Genomic DNA, 18,864 nt, shown 5'->3' with positions numbered 1-18,864 from the left:
CATGGAGGAAGAGTATGGCAAGCACAAAGATGAGCACCACAGAAGAGTTCCAATTTGATTCTTCAGTTCCATGTGCCATTGTCCTGTCTCATTTTTATGTTTTCTAACCACACTAAAATCTTTTGTGACACTTACATAATACAGTTTCTTACCCTCAATTTTACTCAGGGCAGCTGTTGCTAATATGACCTGGGGGGAGGGCACAAGGAACATTGCCACCCCGAATTGCAGACCCCTCTCCCCACTGCAACTCACTTGGTAACCCATGCCTCTCCCCAGAAATCCTGAGGCATGCTGCGTGTGAGCCCTCAGGGAAGAGAGACAGCTACATAGAAAAGCTGGTGCTGAACAAGGAATCATACATTTCCTGTTACTTCTCCCATGAAATTGTGAAGAGAAGCCTGAACAACTGCTCACACTTGCAGGTAAGCCTCAGAGCTGTGCTAAATCTAGGCTTGAGGTAATGTTACAAGTCCTCTGCTTTCCAGTGTCTGCCAGGTATATAGCAATTCATTATGTAAAGCATGACAATAAGAAGTCAGAGCAGGTGAGCATAGCCTTTTAGGAGGCACACATAGGGTAGATAACAGTGAGTACTGCTGTGTGGCAAGATGACGGCATTGGGGTTGTAGAGTTTAGAAGCAGTGCGTTGTTCAGTGCATTGTAAAAAGATGGACAGAGATCTATAAGAATTTTACTGCTGTGGAACCTCACTGCACAGGTTACTCTCTCCTAACTATTGTGCAGAGAAGAAGAGGCCACCTAAATTGTGCAAGGGGCAGGGTATGACATTAAGCATTAGATTTAGGCTTCAGAGATGTAAGGAGGGATTCTCAGCTGGGTCAAGTTGTCCTAGTGCCATTGAAGTTGGGAGAAAGTCTATCAGCAGAGAAGCTCCCCACTTTGGATTGGATCAAGATAATAAAAGAAAATAAGCAATGTCTTTTTGGCATAAAGTACGTTACAGCTACCTTCTAACAGAGCTTAATGAAAAAAGCAGAGATAATCATTAGGCAAAACCCTGGATTCAAACTCCCTTAAACTTTGTGAGGGAGTATGAAACCTGAACCTGATCCATAGCTGCAAATCTGAATCTGGACTGAGACCCATAATTTGCATGTGGAAATAAACCTCCAGACCTGAGCACTCCTGATTTTTGAGTATTTGAAATTCACATTTGCACCCAAATTTGAATTTTGTGTCTAAAGCCCATCTCTGCTAGAAAGTTAAGAATGAGGAAAACAACATCTGACTGTTACTTACAGAACAACTGGGCCATTGGCTCCTTGGAAAACTTCATTAGGTAATTTTTCTAGATTGTGATTATCACTAAGATTTCTGTAAAACATAAACATAATGATAAGACAATCAGCGACAATAAACTTTGCTATGGTTACCATTTCCTGGTAATTGTTGTGCTGACTACCAAATAATAAGTATAGTTACAGCTCATCCAAGTAGGTTCCATTAAATGCATGGTCCTGAATTTCCCGAATTCCATTTTTATTCAGCCATCTGCAGCAAAGAGACAAATTTTGAAATGGTGATTAAAAAAAAGGTGATGCTTGTGCATATTAAGTAGATGCTCCAAAATTACTGGGTGATATCAAACTATGCAGACTGAAGGATGCCTACTACTACTACTACTAAATGAGGATCTCTGGGATTAACAGAAAATTCTTATAAAATCCCAACCAGTGTTGTTTGGGATAAATTGTACTGAATGTCCTAAGCCAGGTACTACTTTCACTTACACGGATGTAAAACCAAAACAAAAAAAGCAGTTGTGTAGCACTTTAAAGACTAACAAAATAATTTATTAGGTGATGAGCTTTCGTGGGACAGACCTCTTACTTCATATCATAGCCAGACAGACTCAATATATAATGCATGGAGGTCCAAAAATTGTTATCAAAGTTGACAAATCAGAAATATTGTTATCAAAGTTGGTAAATCAGAAGAGCAGAGTGACAGCGGGTGGGTGTGGGGTGGGGAAGTTAAGAGAAAGATAAAACATCAAAGTATGTAAAAGAGTCCTTATAATGAGTCAGGTAATTGCTGTCCCTGTTCAAACCACATGTTAATGTGTTGAATTTGAATATGAATGTCAGTCCTGAGCATTCCCTCCGTAGACTGTAAAACCAGAAGTCCGGTGTCACCTTATAGGCTGACATATTTTGGAGCATAAGCTTTTGTGGGCAAAGACCCGCTTCATAAGATACAGACTAACACGGCTACCTCTCTGATACTTGTAAAAACAGAGTAGTTGCATTGAAGTCAAAAGTGGTCCTCCAGATTTACACTAGAGCAAGTGAGATCACAAGCTTTCTGACAGTTGACACTAATGCATTTGCAAAGTGCTGTTCAAACCTTGGGCTAAGTGCTGCTAGCTACTGCCAAGAGGAGCAAAAGGAAATAGTAAAGAGCGCAAAGAGATGGAAGGTGAAGAGCAGAAGCTTCAGAGAAAGCACTCCCTTGCCTCCAGAAACTGACCCAGTTCTGCAGGATTGGGGTTCAGAACTTTGGCATGGAGGCGACATAGCTGGGAATGGAAAGGGGACCTCCAAGGAGCCACCAGATTCTTTGGTATTCTCCTCTAACTTATTATGAAAAGTGCTGGTGGGACTAGCAGTAACTCCCCATCTATGTCCTCTCTCCTCCCTGACAGACACCAGCAGAACAGTGAGACTGGCTGTACCTGAGGGTTGGGTGGAAACAGTGCTGAATTTGCTGAGATAGCTACTGAGTTTCTAATGCATCTGCTGCCTTCACAGACTACATTTGTAGTATGCTCCACAGCCTCCTCTATTCTCTCATGACAGAAAAGAATCAGGATTTCATAAATGCATGGAATTCTCTGCTGAGTTTTAACTGTGGTGCTTTAACAAATTAATGCTTAATGTCCCTATCCCATTATTCCTCCATGATCCTAAAAAATTACATTGGGTTCAGTGATATTTATCATTTATACTGTATGGCTATGTCTACACTACAGCAATCTGTCAATAGAAGTTACTGTCAGAAGCATTCTTCTGACAAAACTTCTGTTGACAGATTGCAGCCACACAAAAGCAGATTCAAAACAAAAAGCAGTCAAGTAGCACTTGAAAGACTAGCAAAATAGTGTATTAGGTGAGCTCTCGTGGGACAGACCTACTTCTTCAGACCATAGCCAGACCAGAACAGACTCAATATTTAAGGCACAGAGAACCAAAAACAGTAAGCAAGGAGGACAAATCAGAAAAAGACAATCAAGGTGAGCAAATCAGAGAGTGGAGGGGTGGGGGGGAAGGTCAAGAATTAGATTGGGCCTCTCTGTTACAAAAGCAGATTGTTTTGCTGGTTCACTCTGTTGACAAAGCGTGGCCAGACTGCCTGGCTGCTCTCTTGACTGAACATCCAATTGGAAGCACAGCAGATAGGGCTGTCCAGCATCTTGGAAGCCCTGTCCATCAGCAGAGGGCCCCCGGAGCATCCACACTGGCTTTCTGTCAACAGATTTTGTCAAGAAAGGTGTTCTGCCTCCTGGGGGAATGGCAGAACGTTGACAACAGAAGTGCCGCATTCTGTCAATTTGTAGTCCACAGAATGCGTTGCAATGTGGATGCTCCATGAGTTTTGTTGACAAAACGCCAGTTTTGCCAACAAAACTCTTTAGTGTAGACATAGGCTATAGGTTTTTGTCTCCATTGTAACTCTGCACCACTCACCTCCTCTGGCACTGAATGACAGGCCTGACTGATGGCACAAAACAAATGTTTTAATGTAACTGTCAGACAACCTACACATTTTACTCCTCGTTCACAGTGAAAGCATATAAGTTACCCACTAATATCTAAGGTTCAAGAGGGTGGGCTAAGGTCAACATGAAAATTAGTTTTAGGCCTGACTGGAAAGATAACCTTTTTGACCATGAAAGACAGATGTGCATGGGTCAAAGTCTACAATGTGTGTTAGATCAGATTATGGAAATTGTCTCCTGACACATCGTCTCACTTGTGCTATTAGAAATGAGTGTGCCAACAGAGAAAGGCAAGACAATAGGATGCTGTTTATACCATCTGCCACATTTATCATTTGATATCATTCATATTAGTTAGCCTCTGCCACTCTGATACTTTTTAAAAAAGAATCAAAATATCAGCACTCATCTTCTATCCTTGCCCATGATGCTAAGATGCTAAGGTCCTCCATTGCTGAGTGCGGAACCCAACCTAATAGCTACTGCTGCATGGCAAAAACCTGAAGGAAAACCACACCTACCATTTTCAATCAAAAAAGTTTGCCTTTAAGTTAAATTTTGGACTCCTCAGTCACTTTTCACTCAACTCTCACATAACCTCTTTCCCCTGGGCCTGTATTCTTCTCTTAAACCAGTCCATATGCTGATCAGCTTCAGACTAATGGAAATCTTACCTAAGTAAGCTGAGTAAAAATGAGAGCTCTGGAATTTGGCATCTTGTGTTCATGTTTGATCACTCTATCGGCACTTTTACAAAATTAAGATGAAATTCTCCCTGTCCAGAAGGCTAGCACAAAGCTTCTAGCACCATTTCAGTCTCATTTATCATTATCATCATCATCAACAACAAACTTGGGCTCAGTGTCCGTTGATGTCCGATTCCTCCCTCATTATTTAATTCCTTATTTCCCTCTTCAGTGCAGAGTGGCTTAGTTTCTGTAAACTAGCTCCACATCAATCAACTATATCATCTACCCATTCTCCGTGGGGTCTGCCTCTCCCATTCAAACCATCCATTATGCCAAATTCCAGGGTCTTGATATTTTGTTCAACGTTCATTCTGCAGATATGCCTGAATAGCAGTAAGTTCTGTTGTATAAAATTCTGCAGTAGATTCTCTTTTGGCTGTATCTTCCTATATAATTCCTGGTTGGTGACTTAATCCATCCTATTCTCAGGATCTTTCTACAACAACTCCTCAAGAATACTAATATCCTTCTCTTCAAATCTTTTGTTATCACCCATATCTCACATTGTACCATATGCTGCTGAATACACACGTTTTCAAGACGCTCAGCTTCATTCCTAAACTAATCACTTTACTTTTACAGCTCTTATCCATTGCCTTCAAACTCGCTCTTGCTTTCACTATTCTAGTTGCTATTTCCTTCTTACAGTTACCCACTAATATCTAAGGTTCAGGAGGATGGGCTAAGGTCAACATGAAGATTAGTTGCTCCCCAGATATGTGAACTTCTCTATGTTCTCTAGTTTGATCCTCTCTATACTGATACTCCTTCCTATTTCCTTATCTCCAAAACCATTGTTTTTGTTTTATTGTTGTTCATAATCAATCCGTACCACTGCCCTTCCTCGTTTACTGCCTGCACTGTTCTCGCTAGCTTTTCTTCATCTTCTTCTATGATAACTATATCATCCACAAACCTCAAGTTGTTGATTCTCACCCCATGCACAGATATCCCTTCTACCTCTTCCTTGATATTGTCCATCACTCTCTCTAGGTGCATGATGAAGATACTTGGCAATATCGGACCTCCTCGTCTCGTATCTCTACTCGTTCTAAACCAACATCCCAACACTCCAAACATTCTCGCTGCTGCCTCTGCATTCTTGATGATATCTTTCAACAAGTCTATCAGTCTGCTATCCACTCTATATGACTCCAACACTGCCCAAGTCACTTTCTGAGCAATCCTGTCAAATGCCTTTTGAAAATTGATGAAGCAATTGTAGATGTTCTTGTTCTTTTGCTGAGCTTTCCCTGCTATCCATCTTAGTGCCAGTATCTGCTGTATGATACTTCTGTCTTTCCTGAATACCGCTTGCTTGTCTGCTAGATGTTCCTGTATCTGCAATCTTAGTTTTTCCATCAGTATCATCATCAGCACCTGGCCTAGATGACTTGTTAGGGCAATTGTTCTGTAGTTCTTGCACTCCAATGGATTTCCTTTCTTGTGGATTATCACTAGCATGGATCTTGTCCATTATTTACGTGCCTTCCCCTCTTTCTATGCTATATTACATAGTCAGTGTATTTCCTGAATCATACTTTCTCCACCATATTTGATCATCTCTCCCATGATCCTATCATTTCCAGGGCTCTTGTTCTTTAGTCGTTTCACTGCTCTTTCTTCTTCCTCCTTCAAAATATCGGTCTTGCTGTCAATGGTTGGTGGAGATATTTCTTTCAGTTCTTTGATCTGTCCCTCTGAGACACTCAGGTCCAACTGTGCTTTGTACAGATCGGTGCAATATCTTGTCCATTGTTCCACAACCTTCTCCTTGTTCATGAGCACCTCATCATTCTCGTCTTTCATTTCCACCTTCTTTGGATGCCCCTTCCTATTAATATTCCTGATCATCATATATATCTCCCTAGTCTTACACTCACTGTAATACCTCTCTATATCTTCACACTGCTCCTCTAACCAGTTTGCCTTATTGTTTCTGGCTGCTTTGCTTAACCTTGTTGCATTTCCCTCTATATTGCTGTTCTGGCCTTTCAGAAACATCCCTTCTGATCTCCAGTGCTCTCCTCTCTTGGACCAACTTCAGTGTCTCCTGCATAATCCACTTCTTATTGAGCTTCTCTTCTTCTAGAACAGTCTGCTCAATTGCTTCTTCTATCGCTATGACTGTACCTTCTACTCTCTTATCTAGGTCTTTTTCTGTGTCCGCATTCCTAATCTTCTCTTTGAGTGCTGCTCTGTATGCATTCCCTATTTCTTCCTTGTCTAGCCTTGTCATATTTCTTCTTTACTTAAACTGCATCTTATACTTTCTCTTGAGTTTCATCTTGATGTTTGCAATCATTAGACTTGCATGGTGATAAGTATCAGAGAGGTAGCCGTGTTAGTCTGTAGCTTCAAGAACAACAAAAAGTCTTGTGGCACCGTATAGATTAACAGATATTTTGGAGCATAAGCTTTCGTGGGCAAAGACCCGCTTCATCAGATGCATGAGTTGCCGGGGGGTGGTTGTGGTTTCGGAGGTCCGAGTCCATATCTGCTCCTTGGAAAGTCCGGCTGATGTACTGATCTTGCCCATCTTCATCTTATCAAGATCATATCTATCGTGTTCTTGAACTTCCTGTCATTCAGTCACCATGTTCACTTCCTACCGTCCTTTTGTTGGAATCTCGTGTTGCAGATCACCATCTCATGCTCCATAGGAAACTCTAGTAGTTTCTTGCCTTGTTTGTTTCTTTCGCCATATCCAAACCTTCCCATGACTCTCCCCCAACCTTCGTTATTTGTTCTGACCTTTGTGTTCCAATCTTCTCCAATGATCAACACATCTCTTTTTGGTATCTCCTGCAGCATCTTTGTCAAGTCTTTGTAGAATAGCTCAATCTCTTCCTTCATATTGTCTGACATGGGTGCAGACATTGCGGAGCGATTAAATGATTTCTTTGCTTCAGTCTTCACGGCTGAAGATGATACAGAGGTTCCTAAATCTGAGCCAGCCTTTTTAGGCGACAAATCTGAGGAACTCACTCAGATTGAAGTGACATTAGAGGAGGTTTTGGAATTAATTGATAAGCTGAATAGTAACAAGTCTCCAGGACCAGATGGCATTCACCCAAGGGTTCTGAAAGAACTCAAATGTGAAATTGCGGAGTTATTAACAGTGGTTTGTAACCTATCCTTTAAATCCACTTTGGTACCAAATGACTGGAAGACGGCCAATATAACACCAATATTTAAAAAAGGCTCTAGAGGAGATCCTGGCAATTATAGACCGATAAGTTTAACATCAGTACCAGGTAAATTAGTAGAAACACTAGTAAAGAGTAAAATTGCAAGGCACATAGAAGAGCACGAATTGTTGGGCAAAAGTCAGCATGGTTTCTGCAGAGGGAAGTCGTGTCTGTCTAATCTATTAGAATTCTTTGAAGGGGTTAATAAACATGCAGACAAGGGGCACCCAGTGGACATAATATACCTAGATTTCCAGAAAGCCTTTGACACGGTCCCACACCAAAGGCTTTTATGTAAATTAGGTGGTCATGGGATAGGAGGAAAGGTCCTTTCATGGATCGGGAATTGGTTAAAAGACAGAAAACAAAGGGTTGGAATAAATGGTAAATTTTCACAATGGAGTGGGGTAACTAGTGGTGTTCCCCAGGGCTCAGTCCTGGGACTGATCCTGTTCAACTTGTTCATCAATGATCTAGAAAATGAGGTAAGCAGTGAGGTGGCAAAGTTTGCAGATGACACCAAGTTGTTCAGGACAGTCAAAAGCAAAAGGGATTGTGAAGAACTACAAAAAGATCTCAGCAAACTGAGTGATTGGGCAGCAAAATGGCAAATGAAATTTAATGTAGGTAAGTGTAAGGTAATGCATGTTGGAAAAAATAACCCAAATTACACGTACTACATGATGGGGTCAAATTTAGCTACGACAGATCAGGAAAGGGATCTTGGAGTTATAGTGGATAGTTCTCTGAAGACATCCACGCAGTGTGCAGCGGCAGTTAGTAAGGCAAATAGGATGTTAGGAATTATTAAAAAAGGGATCGATAATAAGACAAAAGATATCATACTTCCCCTATATAAAACTATGGTACGCCCACATCTCGAGTACTGCGTGCAGATGTGGTCTCCTCACCTCAAAAAAGATATATTGGCATTAGAAAAGGTTCAGAAAAGGGCGACTAAGATGATTAGGGGCTTGGAAAGGGTCCCATATGGGGAGAGGCTAGAGAGACTGGGACTTTTCAGTTTGGAAAAGAGGCGATTGAGGGGCGATATGATAGAGGTATATAAAATCATGAATGGTGTGGAGAAAGTGAATATAGAAAAATTATTTACCTTTTCCCATAATACAAGAACTAGGGGACACCAAATGAAATTGATGGGTAGTAGGTTCAAAACTAATAAAAGGAAATTTTTCTTCACACAGCGCACAGTCAACCTGTGGAACTCCTTGCCTGAGGAGGCTGTGAAGGCCAGGACTCTATTAGGGTTTAAAAAAGAGCTTGATAAATTTTTGCAGGTCAGGTCCATAAATGGCTATTAGCCAGGGATAAAGTATGGTGCCCTAGCCTTCATAACAAGGGCAGGAGATGGATGGCAGGAGATAAATCACTTGTCTTCTGTTCTCCTTCTCTGGGGCACCTGGCATTGGCCACCGTCGGCAGATGGGATGCTGGGCTTGATGGACCTTTGGTCTGACCCAGTATGGCCATTCTTATGTTCTTATGTTCTTATGTAAGTTGAATGGTTTTGCTTTGAATCTTGCTACCATCATTCTTACACTCATCAGTTTGTATCCTAACAAAGCTCCTCTAGCTCTTTTTCTAAGAAAGAATCATTTTCTGCCTCATGCTTCACTTTGTTCCCTGACCAAATGATTTCACAGCTGCACATCTCTCCCAATGTCATCCAATGCATCTCTGCCAGTCCAAGTATACCACATCAGTATCTTTCTGTCTCCTTTCGAAGCAGCTCTAACTTTCCAGTCACCCACGGTGTTTGGATGTTCCACATTCCAATTGATAGTATAAGTGTTAGCTGTAATTTTTTAAGTCTCATTTAAGCAGATTTGTAAAGGTTAAGGTTGGACTTTGACTTTGTATTGGGGTGAATTTCAATATTTATATATTTTTAGGTGTTCTTAACTGAACTTACATCAAACTTCAGTTTCCCCTTCCCCCAACCCCTTGTGATAGTGTCTTCAGATCTGGTTTGACTTTCAGGTCTGAAAACATTATTAAACTCTATGGAGAAACCCTGGCACAATGAAATCAATAACATTTAGTGGGTATTAAAATAATCTGAATGAGAAAGCTGCTGAAGCATAAAATTGACTAGCGAGAGAGCTGTCTGAGAGTGGAAGTGACTCACATTATACCTTTTCTTTTTAAAAACATCCTTCTGAAAATACAATTTTTCGTGGAGGTACTGGTGGTGATTATCTGTGAAGTGCTTCACTGAACTATAATGCTGAATGTTCTTTTTAGTTGGTCTGCATTGGCTACTGTGTGCAGCAGTGATCAGATATGTCTGCCAAGGTTGGGACTATGAGAGACTTCTGGTTTAGTTAAGTGGGAATGTGGCTGGGAGTCATGCACTCTTTAATTCTAAACCTATATTTGTCATTGGTTCACTGAGTGGTCTTGAATATGCCAGCTAACCCTTGTGCCTGTGTTCTTAGTTGCATCCATTGTTAACTGGATGCAGTCATTTGGTACAGCAACTTGAAAAGCAACATTAAAGCCATAGGTATGTGATCCACTCTATGGCTTCCGGAGACATGAAATGAATCAAAGCTGTCACACTTAAGGAGCATCTCAGAGATCAGCAGTTCACTAAACAGTCCATAGTTTAGATGTCTTCTCTGCATTTGCGTATTAGGCTGTCTTTCATTTTTTTGTGGATGTCATTGATGTGGGGGTACAGAGGAGCTGGTTGTGACTCCCTGATTCTGGGACTAATTCTATGCCAACCCAGACTCTCATGTAGTTTACTGCAGCCTGAGGTCAGCTCCAAAGTTAGCTGGCTCTGATCCCATGGAACCATTACATAATCACAGAACAGCTGGAGTGCAATAGCACTCAGATCTCACTCTTCCCATAATGATCTTTATGCTATGAAATGGGTGGCGTGAGAGCCTCAGGGTCAACACAATACTGCTGTAGTCATTGGGCATCCCTGGCTAAAGAGATAAGGAGTTTTCTGGTCCCTTCATGTTGCCAGGGTGACATAAACAAATTAGATCAGAAGGAAGAACCTGGCTCCACAGTAGATAGTCATCTCTCCTCTTAGGGGTTTGCCGAAATTCAGAAGTTGCTGTTTATATAGTGCTTAGAAGATGCAAAGTGCTAAATACAAGTGCTACGAATTATGAGTAACATGGACAAAGTTAACAAATAGGGTGTCATTCCCTGGATATCTATTCCACATAACAGTGGAGATAACCCTGATTATGCTTTTTTCACTCTTCAGGGAGTACTGTCTGCATTTGGTAGACTTTCAGGGGGCTGAGGTGGATAAGTGGTGATGTAGACAAGAAGGGTGATAGTGGTTAACTAAGCTATTTCTTTATCTTCACATATTGAGAGTTTGATCCCACTTCTGTCCAAATCAGTAGGCACAGAATCGGTCTCTTGCTGTCTGACCCAATTTCCTGTATCAAGCTGCAGGGACTAACAGTACATTTTACAAACTATGCACTGATGGCCTAGGTGGAATGAAAGCAGCTTGGCCACGTCCACAGGATGAATGATGGAAGGATTCCAAAAGACATCCTGTATGGTGAGCTAGCCTCTGGCAAAAGACCTCCTGGATGCCCCCAGTTGCGCTAGAAAGATGTCTGCAAGAGAGACCTCAGAGAGGTAGACATCGAGCTGGACAACTGGGAAGAACTAGCAGACGACCACAGCAGACGGAGGCAGGGGTTACACAAGGGCCTTCAGAAGGGCAAGATGAGGATCAGACAGCTAGCAGAGGAGAAGTGAGCACACAGAAAGCACACTAAGGACTTGCCAGAAACCCACCACATCTGCAAGAGATGCAGCAAGGACTGTCACTCTCCTGTGGGTCTTCATAGTCACAGTAGACACTGTAAATAAAGTCCTCAATTGAAACTGTAAAGGGCGTGATCCATAGTCTATGCAGACTGAAGGATGCCTACTACTGCTACTATGTAGCATAGCTTTCAAACATTCAAACCCAGCAAAGTCATTAATACACATGCTTGTTAAGTCAAAGGATAAATCATCTCACTACATAGCACTGTGACCTACCCTGTAACAATACATTAATGTTATGTACAAATATACCATATTTTACCCATATCTACATGAAATTCACTTCAGTAATGAATGTCTTTAAAAGATATAACTGATTGCAAATATATATGACCAATTTGTCCTTTAGAACAAAATCATCACAGTCTTCATTCCTGGTAACATTAATTATTAAATTTGGTCCGTACTCTACTGTGGTCCCTAAAATACAGAGCAGGAATGTAAGAGCAGTTAAGGAGAGATTACTGAGTACTGAAAATATAAAAGAAGAAGAGAAATATTTCTTAGGAGCTTTGCCCATTTGCAAACCCATTTAAATATCATGGGCTAGTAAAGTGATTCTGGGTTCAATTTCTACTTAAGAAAAACAGGTGGAGGAGGGAAGAGGAGAAAGGGCTCCGCGGGACAAAAAGCTAGTGAAAATTGAGCATGACAAACGGAACAGAGCACAGACAGACTGAAGAATAAAAAGAGCGAAGACAATTGGGGAGGAACACCATTCTGATGGAAAAAAGCGAATATTTAAAGATTCTCTGGTGCCTGGAGTTTATTTTTTGCACTGGAGGGAGGAGACAGCCATCAGGCTTATTGGCTCCATGATGTGCTTCTGGCCTCATCTGCATGCTGACCAGCCTGACTTTTGTGGGGCAGTTCTGTCCTTGATACATATCACATATATAGCTAGAATTTGTTTTAAATTAATTCAATTTTCACAAGGTAAAAAAGAAAAAAAATCTCTCAGTCTTGAATTAAAAGGCGAAAAGGCCATGCAGTCAAATTAGTTTTGCAAATTCATGAAATAGCACCCAACAAGGTTCCTGAGGCCCATTCTGCAGAAGGTATGAACTAAGAGGTGGTATTTGCCAATTCTTACTCACATAATGACACTTTCAGAACTCAGGCCCATGAAAGAATTCTTTTCAATTGTGCGAATATTTATATTATCTTGAACATCTCTGAAAAAGAATGTATAGTAAATATTAAACAATTTTGTAGCTCTGTGATGCATTCATTTCTTGGAGAGGAAAAAACGCTTTAAACATCAATGTAATTTTTCTTTACATTAGACCTGAGAAAATATTTTGCATGTGCATGTCCAGAAAGAAATCACTTTAAGTTTGTCCCAGTACAGCAAGGGATGAAATGGGATACATCACATCCATACTGCTACTTTTTGCTTTTGAGGGCATTCCTATGTGAGGTAAAATCCATAGCATGCCCTTGAGGCTCGCTGCTATGCCATTTAGACCCATGAACAGTACTGCCACCAGAAGGAATTAAAGACATTTCAGGAATGGCCCCTAAACTAAAGCAGAGAAGAGCAGTTCTTTGGCTCTGACTCATCAAGATACTTATGCATGTAAGTAATTCCTCCACAAATGTCAGCTACCCATGGGTAAGGCTATGTTTTACTCATGGGTATTTTTAGTAAAAGCCATGCACAGTTCACAGGAGGTTAACAAAGTCACAGCCCTATGAGCGGTCCATGACTTCCACCAAGCCCCATGACTAAATCTTGGTAGTGCTTTGGGTGCTCATGGGGGGACACAGGTGTTGAGGGGACAGCCCAGGGAGTGTTGGGGTGGGCAGCAGTGCAGGAGGTGCTAAGGGGGGCAGTGGCTCAAGGATGCCACAAGGGTGTGGGGACAGTCTGAGGCAAGCAGCTAGGGCTTAGTTGGGAGCAGCCTAGGATGCCAACAGGTGCTGGGGGGTTAGCAAGGCTGGCAGGCTCCCTAGCTGGCTTCTTAGAAGGGGTGACATATCTCACACTGAGCACCTAGCTCTGCATGCTGCCAGCTTCACAGCTCCCATTGGGTGGGAACCACAGAGCTAGGCGCTGAAAGTGAGATACATGTTAAGGTTTCCTGGGAGCCCCTCAATGTAAGCACCGCCCAGAGCCCTCACCCCTTCCCCACCCCCACCATGAGACCCCATCCAACCTCCTCCTGCTGTTTCCCGGGGTTGTGGATGGTGGGTTGAGATTGCCTCAGCAGCAGCTGGAGCAACTAGCCAGAGTGCCTGAGCTGCTCAGGCAGCGCCAGTGGCATTTCACACTGCAGAAGTTATGGAGGTCATGGAAAATCACAGAATCTGTGACTTCTGTCTCCTGTGACAAACTTGCTGCCTTATTCATGGGCTTAAGACTAGGCACAGGCTAAACTGGGGCTTTTGACTGTCTTTCGCATTGACCAGTATTCATTTTGGTCAGTACCACAGTGGTACATTTCAGATGGATACACACTGAGTAATATTTTGTGCTTATACACATTTCCGTGACTTGCTCAAAATGCAGCTCCAAGAAATTAGGCAGTATCAAACATAATTTAGATGGGGAAAATTGTTGTTTTCATGCTGTTTTAATGGAAAGCAGTGAACATAATGAATTCCTTGCAAAGCCTGAAACCTAATGCAGCTCCAAATTGCCTCACTCTGAATTATATATGGTCATGATACTGAGTTATATGATACATAAACGGGCTCCTCTTTCTGTAAGTGTAACTCCCATTGAAAGCAATAGGAACAATTGGAACTCACTGCAATAGGAGCAGTGGAACAAATTCACTCCCCATACAAAAAACCAGCACCTGGTCTTATAACACCGATACATGCCCATCCCCCCTCACACTAACTTCTCATTTATGGGGTGAAATCTTGCCCCTCCGAAGTCAATGTGAGTTTTGCAGTTGGTTTGTAGGCCTCATGCTAGCCTCTTGCAAAGGACAGAATTTCATCTTAGGCAAATAACTCCTGATTTACGAGCACAAATCAATCCAGAGCAGCTAAGTCTGAAGATGATTACAAAGCTATGTAGAAAAAAAAAGGTTACATGGTACTTTGCATGCTGTATCTGACATAGGGGCTGCATCTGCACTTGCATTCCTCTTTCGAAAGAGGCATGCACATGTGGGAAATTGAAAATGCAAATGAGGTGCAGATTTATATATCTGGCACCTCATTTGCATAATCTTCCTCCGAAAGAGCTTCTTGCGAAAGAAGAAAAGCAGTGTAGACATGGCTCTTTCGAAAGTAAACCCCATCTTTGAAAGAACCCTTCTTTCCATAAAAAAGGGAAGACAAGTTCTTTCGAAGATGGGGTTCACTTTCAAAAGAGCTGCATCTGCACTGCTTTTCTCTTTTGAAAGAAGCTCTTTCAAAAGAAGAATATGTAAATGAGGTACCAGATATATAAATCTGTACCTCATTTGCATTTTTGATTTCCTGTATTTGCATACCTCTTTTGAAAGAGTAATGCAAGTGTAGATGCAGCCGGGGAGTCACTAAGAACTACAGTACAATTCCAGAAGCCCTTGGATTAATATTCCTGAAGATTAAGGTTTTATCAGATTTATTAAATCTAAGCAAGAGCAGTAGAAATATCTCCCAATGAGCCTCTATTAACATAAGGGTGAAAAAAGAGTGCTTATTCATTCCCTGGCTGCTCTGCTTATGACTGCCAACCACAACTGTTGAAAAATTCTCTATCAAAACTGTGTTGTAGATAGTGGATTCCTGGCCCTATTAAAGTCAATTGCAAAATTCCTATTGACCTCAAACGGACAGGATTATCAATGCCATTTTTCTTGGAAAAATTGAATTTTTGACTAAATTAAATTTTTCAGAGAGTTTCATGGAAAGTGGTGACATTTTCTTGAAAAAAAAAACCCCAAAACTGAAAAAAATGTTTGCATTTCTGGTTTTTCAACATAAAGTCAAAATTTTCCATAGAAAATTTTAAACAAATGATTTTCTCTCAATTTTTGTTGACATTTTCTAAGGGAAAAATTACCCATTTTCCAACACCCTCTACTGTTGCTAGCACGGGCATTAACTACAGTGATCTTTTGTGACTTGTCCACTGGGAACTGGATCGAGCCAAACTCTTTTCATACAGACCATACAGCAATCACCAGATGACAATAAATTTCTGACTCTGCCAGCCTGGATTGAATTTAAATTGGTAATTTAGAGGTGAAAGGCTATTGTCGGTCCCATGAACCAAATGCAAAGTGGTTTGTCAAGTAGCATGTATATAATCTTGTATTGGGAAGCCACACAAACACTCAAATACTGTAAAATAAAAATTCAGTGTACTCAAGATTATAATCAATGATGCATTGACAAAGGCACTCAACAAATGCAAAGGAAAATACTTCTAAGATCTTGTTAGAGGAGCAGACCATTCACACGGAGATAACAAGAAATCAAACATAGCCTAACTTACAGTAAAACTTTCTGGAGAGAGAGTAGCTTATGTACAGCAGGTAAAAACTTAATCCCAGTGTTTGATATTAACCTGAAGAGGAAGAGAACAAATGAAGATTATTAACAAGAAGTATAACACTAACAATTGATATAAACCCATTTAAAACACCAATTTTAACCTCTATTTTAGTGGAATTTTCATTTTCATTGGAAAAATGACAGCACTTCAGAAAGTAGGAAAAACTAGACAGTTTGTTCCCTACTGGGTTGGGTGTCTATATTTTTGTACACACAAGAGACATGTAGCAATTAGTCCCACTCAAGATGAGGCTGAGTTTCAAAAATTGGAATTAGAATTAAATCAAACGTTCTTCCACAGCAAGAGTTGTTTGTGTCAGGGGTTGTGATTGTGATTGAGGCTTGTGGCCAGGCTCTTGAGAGTTCAAGGCACATTGCAGGGCACACTGGAGTGGGATTCAGGGCTTGTGTGTACTTACAGCTACATTGACACTGCTGCAATCAATAGCAGAACACTCTCCCGTCAACTCCTGTACTTCAGCCCCCTGACAAGGGTAAGGAAATCAGGAGCAGAACATCTCCCATTGACACAGTGTAGTGCAGACCCTGTTCTAAGTCGACATAACTTAGGTCAACTTAAGGCTGTATCGTAGACCAGCCCTCAGAAGTCCATAGGGCTTATTCGGCAAGGGTCACCGTGCCATTGTTTTTTTCAATTCATTGGTTTAATGCCAGGTGGCAGAGAAAGAACCTCATTTTTTTTTTGCAACAGAACAAAGAACTAATTCCATGGAGAAAACGAGGACAATACCTTGTCTCAATTCTACCTTCCTTTGGGACAGCTCCATCAATCAGGCTTGGGAAAGGTACTGAACACATGCCCTCGCCTCTGGGAGCAAACGCTAGCAGGGCTGCTTGTGGTGAGGTTTCCTCTTTCCCTTTCAGCTGCTCCTCTCACTACCTGACAGCAAGTGCAAATGTTGCACTGACACACACATCTCATAGAAGTGGAAGGGACCTGAGGGGGGTCATCAAGACCAGTCCCCTGCCTTCTTGGCAGCACCCCCCCCCAGCTACTTTTTACATCTATTTTGCCCCAGATCCCTAAATTGCCCCCTCAAGGATTGACCGCTCAACTCTGGGTTTAGCAGGCCAATACTCAAACCACTGAGCTATCCTTGTGGCAGGGCAGGGGTGAGTGGGGGCTCCTAGCAGCTGTTTAACACTCATTAGCCCAGGGCGGAGCTGGCACTCCCTGACACGAGGCCTGAGCAGAGTGTTATAGAAAACCAGCCTTTTTTGGCTCCTCACATTTTATCCAATTTGATCACACTGATGACATATTTATCACCGATCTATAGAGCCCTGGATATCTGTGGATGTCCATGCATAGTCAAGCAGTCACTCACACAGGGCTTGCCTCCACTCCTCTGCTAGGCTGCAAGGTTGGGGATATCAGAAGAGAAGGGAAGCGACAAGCTCCAAAATCTCGCAGCAGTAGGATACAGCTCAGCCCCTTACCGCCCTCTGCCTAGTGAGCACTGACCTGGAGGAGTGCTGCCCCATGTCCTGCTTAGGGGCACATGCCGTCCACCCCCATGCTGCTCTGGGCTAGTGCAGCTGGGCACGTGCATGGGACTCATTGCCAGGCAAGAAGAAGGGCTCCCAGTGAAGCAGTGAGCTGCCTTGCTCGGAGGAGGGCAGGCCCAACTCTGTGGCGCTGGGGCTGGAGCTGATGCTGCCCCTTCTCCCTGTACCCTCCCCTCTCTGTGCTGCCTCTTACCCCCACTCCCCGCTTGTGCGCTCCCTGCCCCTTCCCTTCATGGCCCTCTGCTCCCATCCTTCTCCCCTCCAGATGGTTAGCTGTGCGGATGCAAGTAAAATCCGGATAACAGACTGCAGATTGGATGGTGAGTTGAGCCTCGCGGATGCACGTTGGATGTAGATCCACAATTTTGTATTCACACAGGGCTCTACCTATATATCATGAAAGGACAGTGCCACAGGTACCATCAAGGTAGCCTGGCTTTAGGCTTTGGCCAGATGCAATGCCAGAACAAAAGATGAACATGCTTCCCTTATGACAAATTGCCTGTATTTACTGCGTGAGGTGGTATTCAAGGGAACTTGAACTGCGAATACTGGTTGCCTTTTTTTGTTAAAGAAAGATATCAGCGATACCTATGAAAAGTACTCTTTGGATTCCTCTGCATTTCAGGCATTTACTTCAGGAACTGAAGGGGCTATTCTGCCATTGTAGTAAATCTACCTCTCAAAGTGGTATTAGCAAGGCTGATGGAAGACTTCTCAGACTTAGGTCGGCTTAACTAAATTGAAGAGAACATGGCATTTTTCACAGTCCTGAGAAATTTAGTTAAGCTCATCTAACATTGTAGGGTAAATCAAGCTTTTGTATTAGCACCTACACATAAAGACAATCTTCAGTTACTGGATGTGATTTTTTTTAGGTACTCTTACATTCTTGAATAATTAAAGTATGATGAAAAGCCCTGGCTGAGACTCTGGAAAACATAATGTGCATTCTTATAGTGTTCAATGTGAACCTGAAGAGTTTGGGAACAGTTTTAAAAGACTCTTCAGGTATTTATGGCTGAATATGGAAATCTAACCAGGACAGCCAACGCCTATATCTGAGCATATAAATTGACAGTTAGGTTCATAAAATGACCATTTCCATGCCCAAGTGCTGATTCAGGTTTCAAATGTGCCATCTGGATATCCTATTTAGATAAGTTGAAAAATGGCTTTCTTGGAGGTCTCATTTTAGCACTAAAAGCTTTGGCGTTGCATGAAAGAGCATTTCACAGAATGGCAGTGAATGCTCAAGAATATAGTCTGGGGACAATTTATTACATGCCATAATTACTTTATCTTTCACACAGACAGG

The 18,864-nt window shown here is 42.0% G+C and overlaps 1 protein-coding gene across 1 annotated transcript in view; it reads right to left on the bottom strand.

The window, feature by feature from the left end:
* Positions 1-18,864, bottom strand: part of FSHR (follicle stimulating hormone receptor) — a 124,288-nt gene that overhangs the window by 14,582 nt on the left and 90,842 nt on the right. The window contains exons 5-8 of the mRNA XM_074988510.1: positions 15,958-16,029; positions 12,614-12,691; positions 1,447-1,515; positions 1,264-1,338 (exon numbers count right to left, since the gene is read on the bottom strand). Of these exons, the coding sequence (XP_074844611.1) occupies positions 1,264-1,338; positions 1,447-1,515; positions 12,614-12,691; positions 15,958-16,029 (294 nt within the window). The remainder of the gene's footprint in view (positions 1-1,263; positions 1,339-1,446; positions 1,516-12,613; positions 12,692-15,957; positions 16,030-18,864) is intronic.

Source organism: Carettochelys insculpta, chromosome 3 (genome assembly GCF_033958435.1).
Source record: "Carettochelys insculpta isolate YL-2023 chromosome 3, ASM3395843v1, whole genome shotgun sequence".
Classification (NCBI taxonomy): domain Eukaryota; kingdom Metazoa; phylum Chordata; order Testudines; family Carettochelyidae; genus Carettochelys; species Carettochelys insculpta.
Note: the sequence above shows the minus strand (reverse complement) of the source record. Positions and strands in the feature narration are given on the sequence as shown.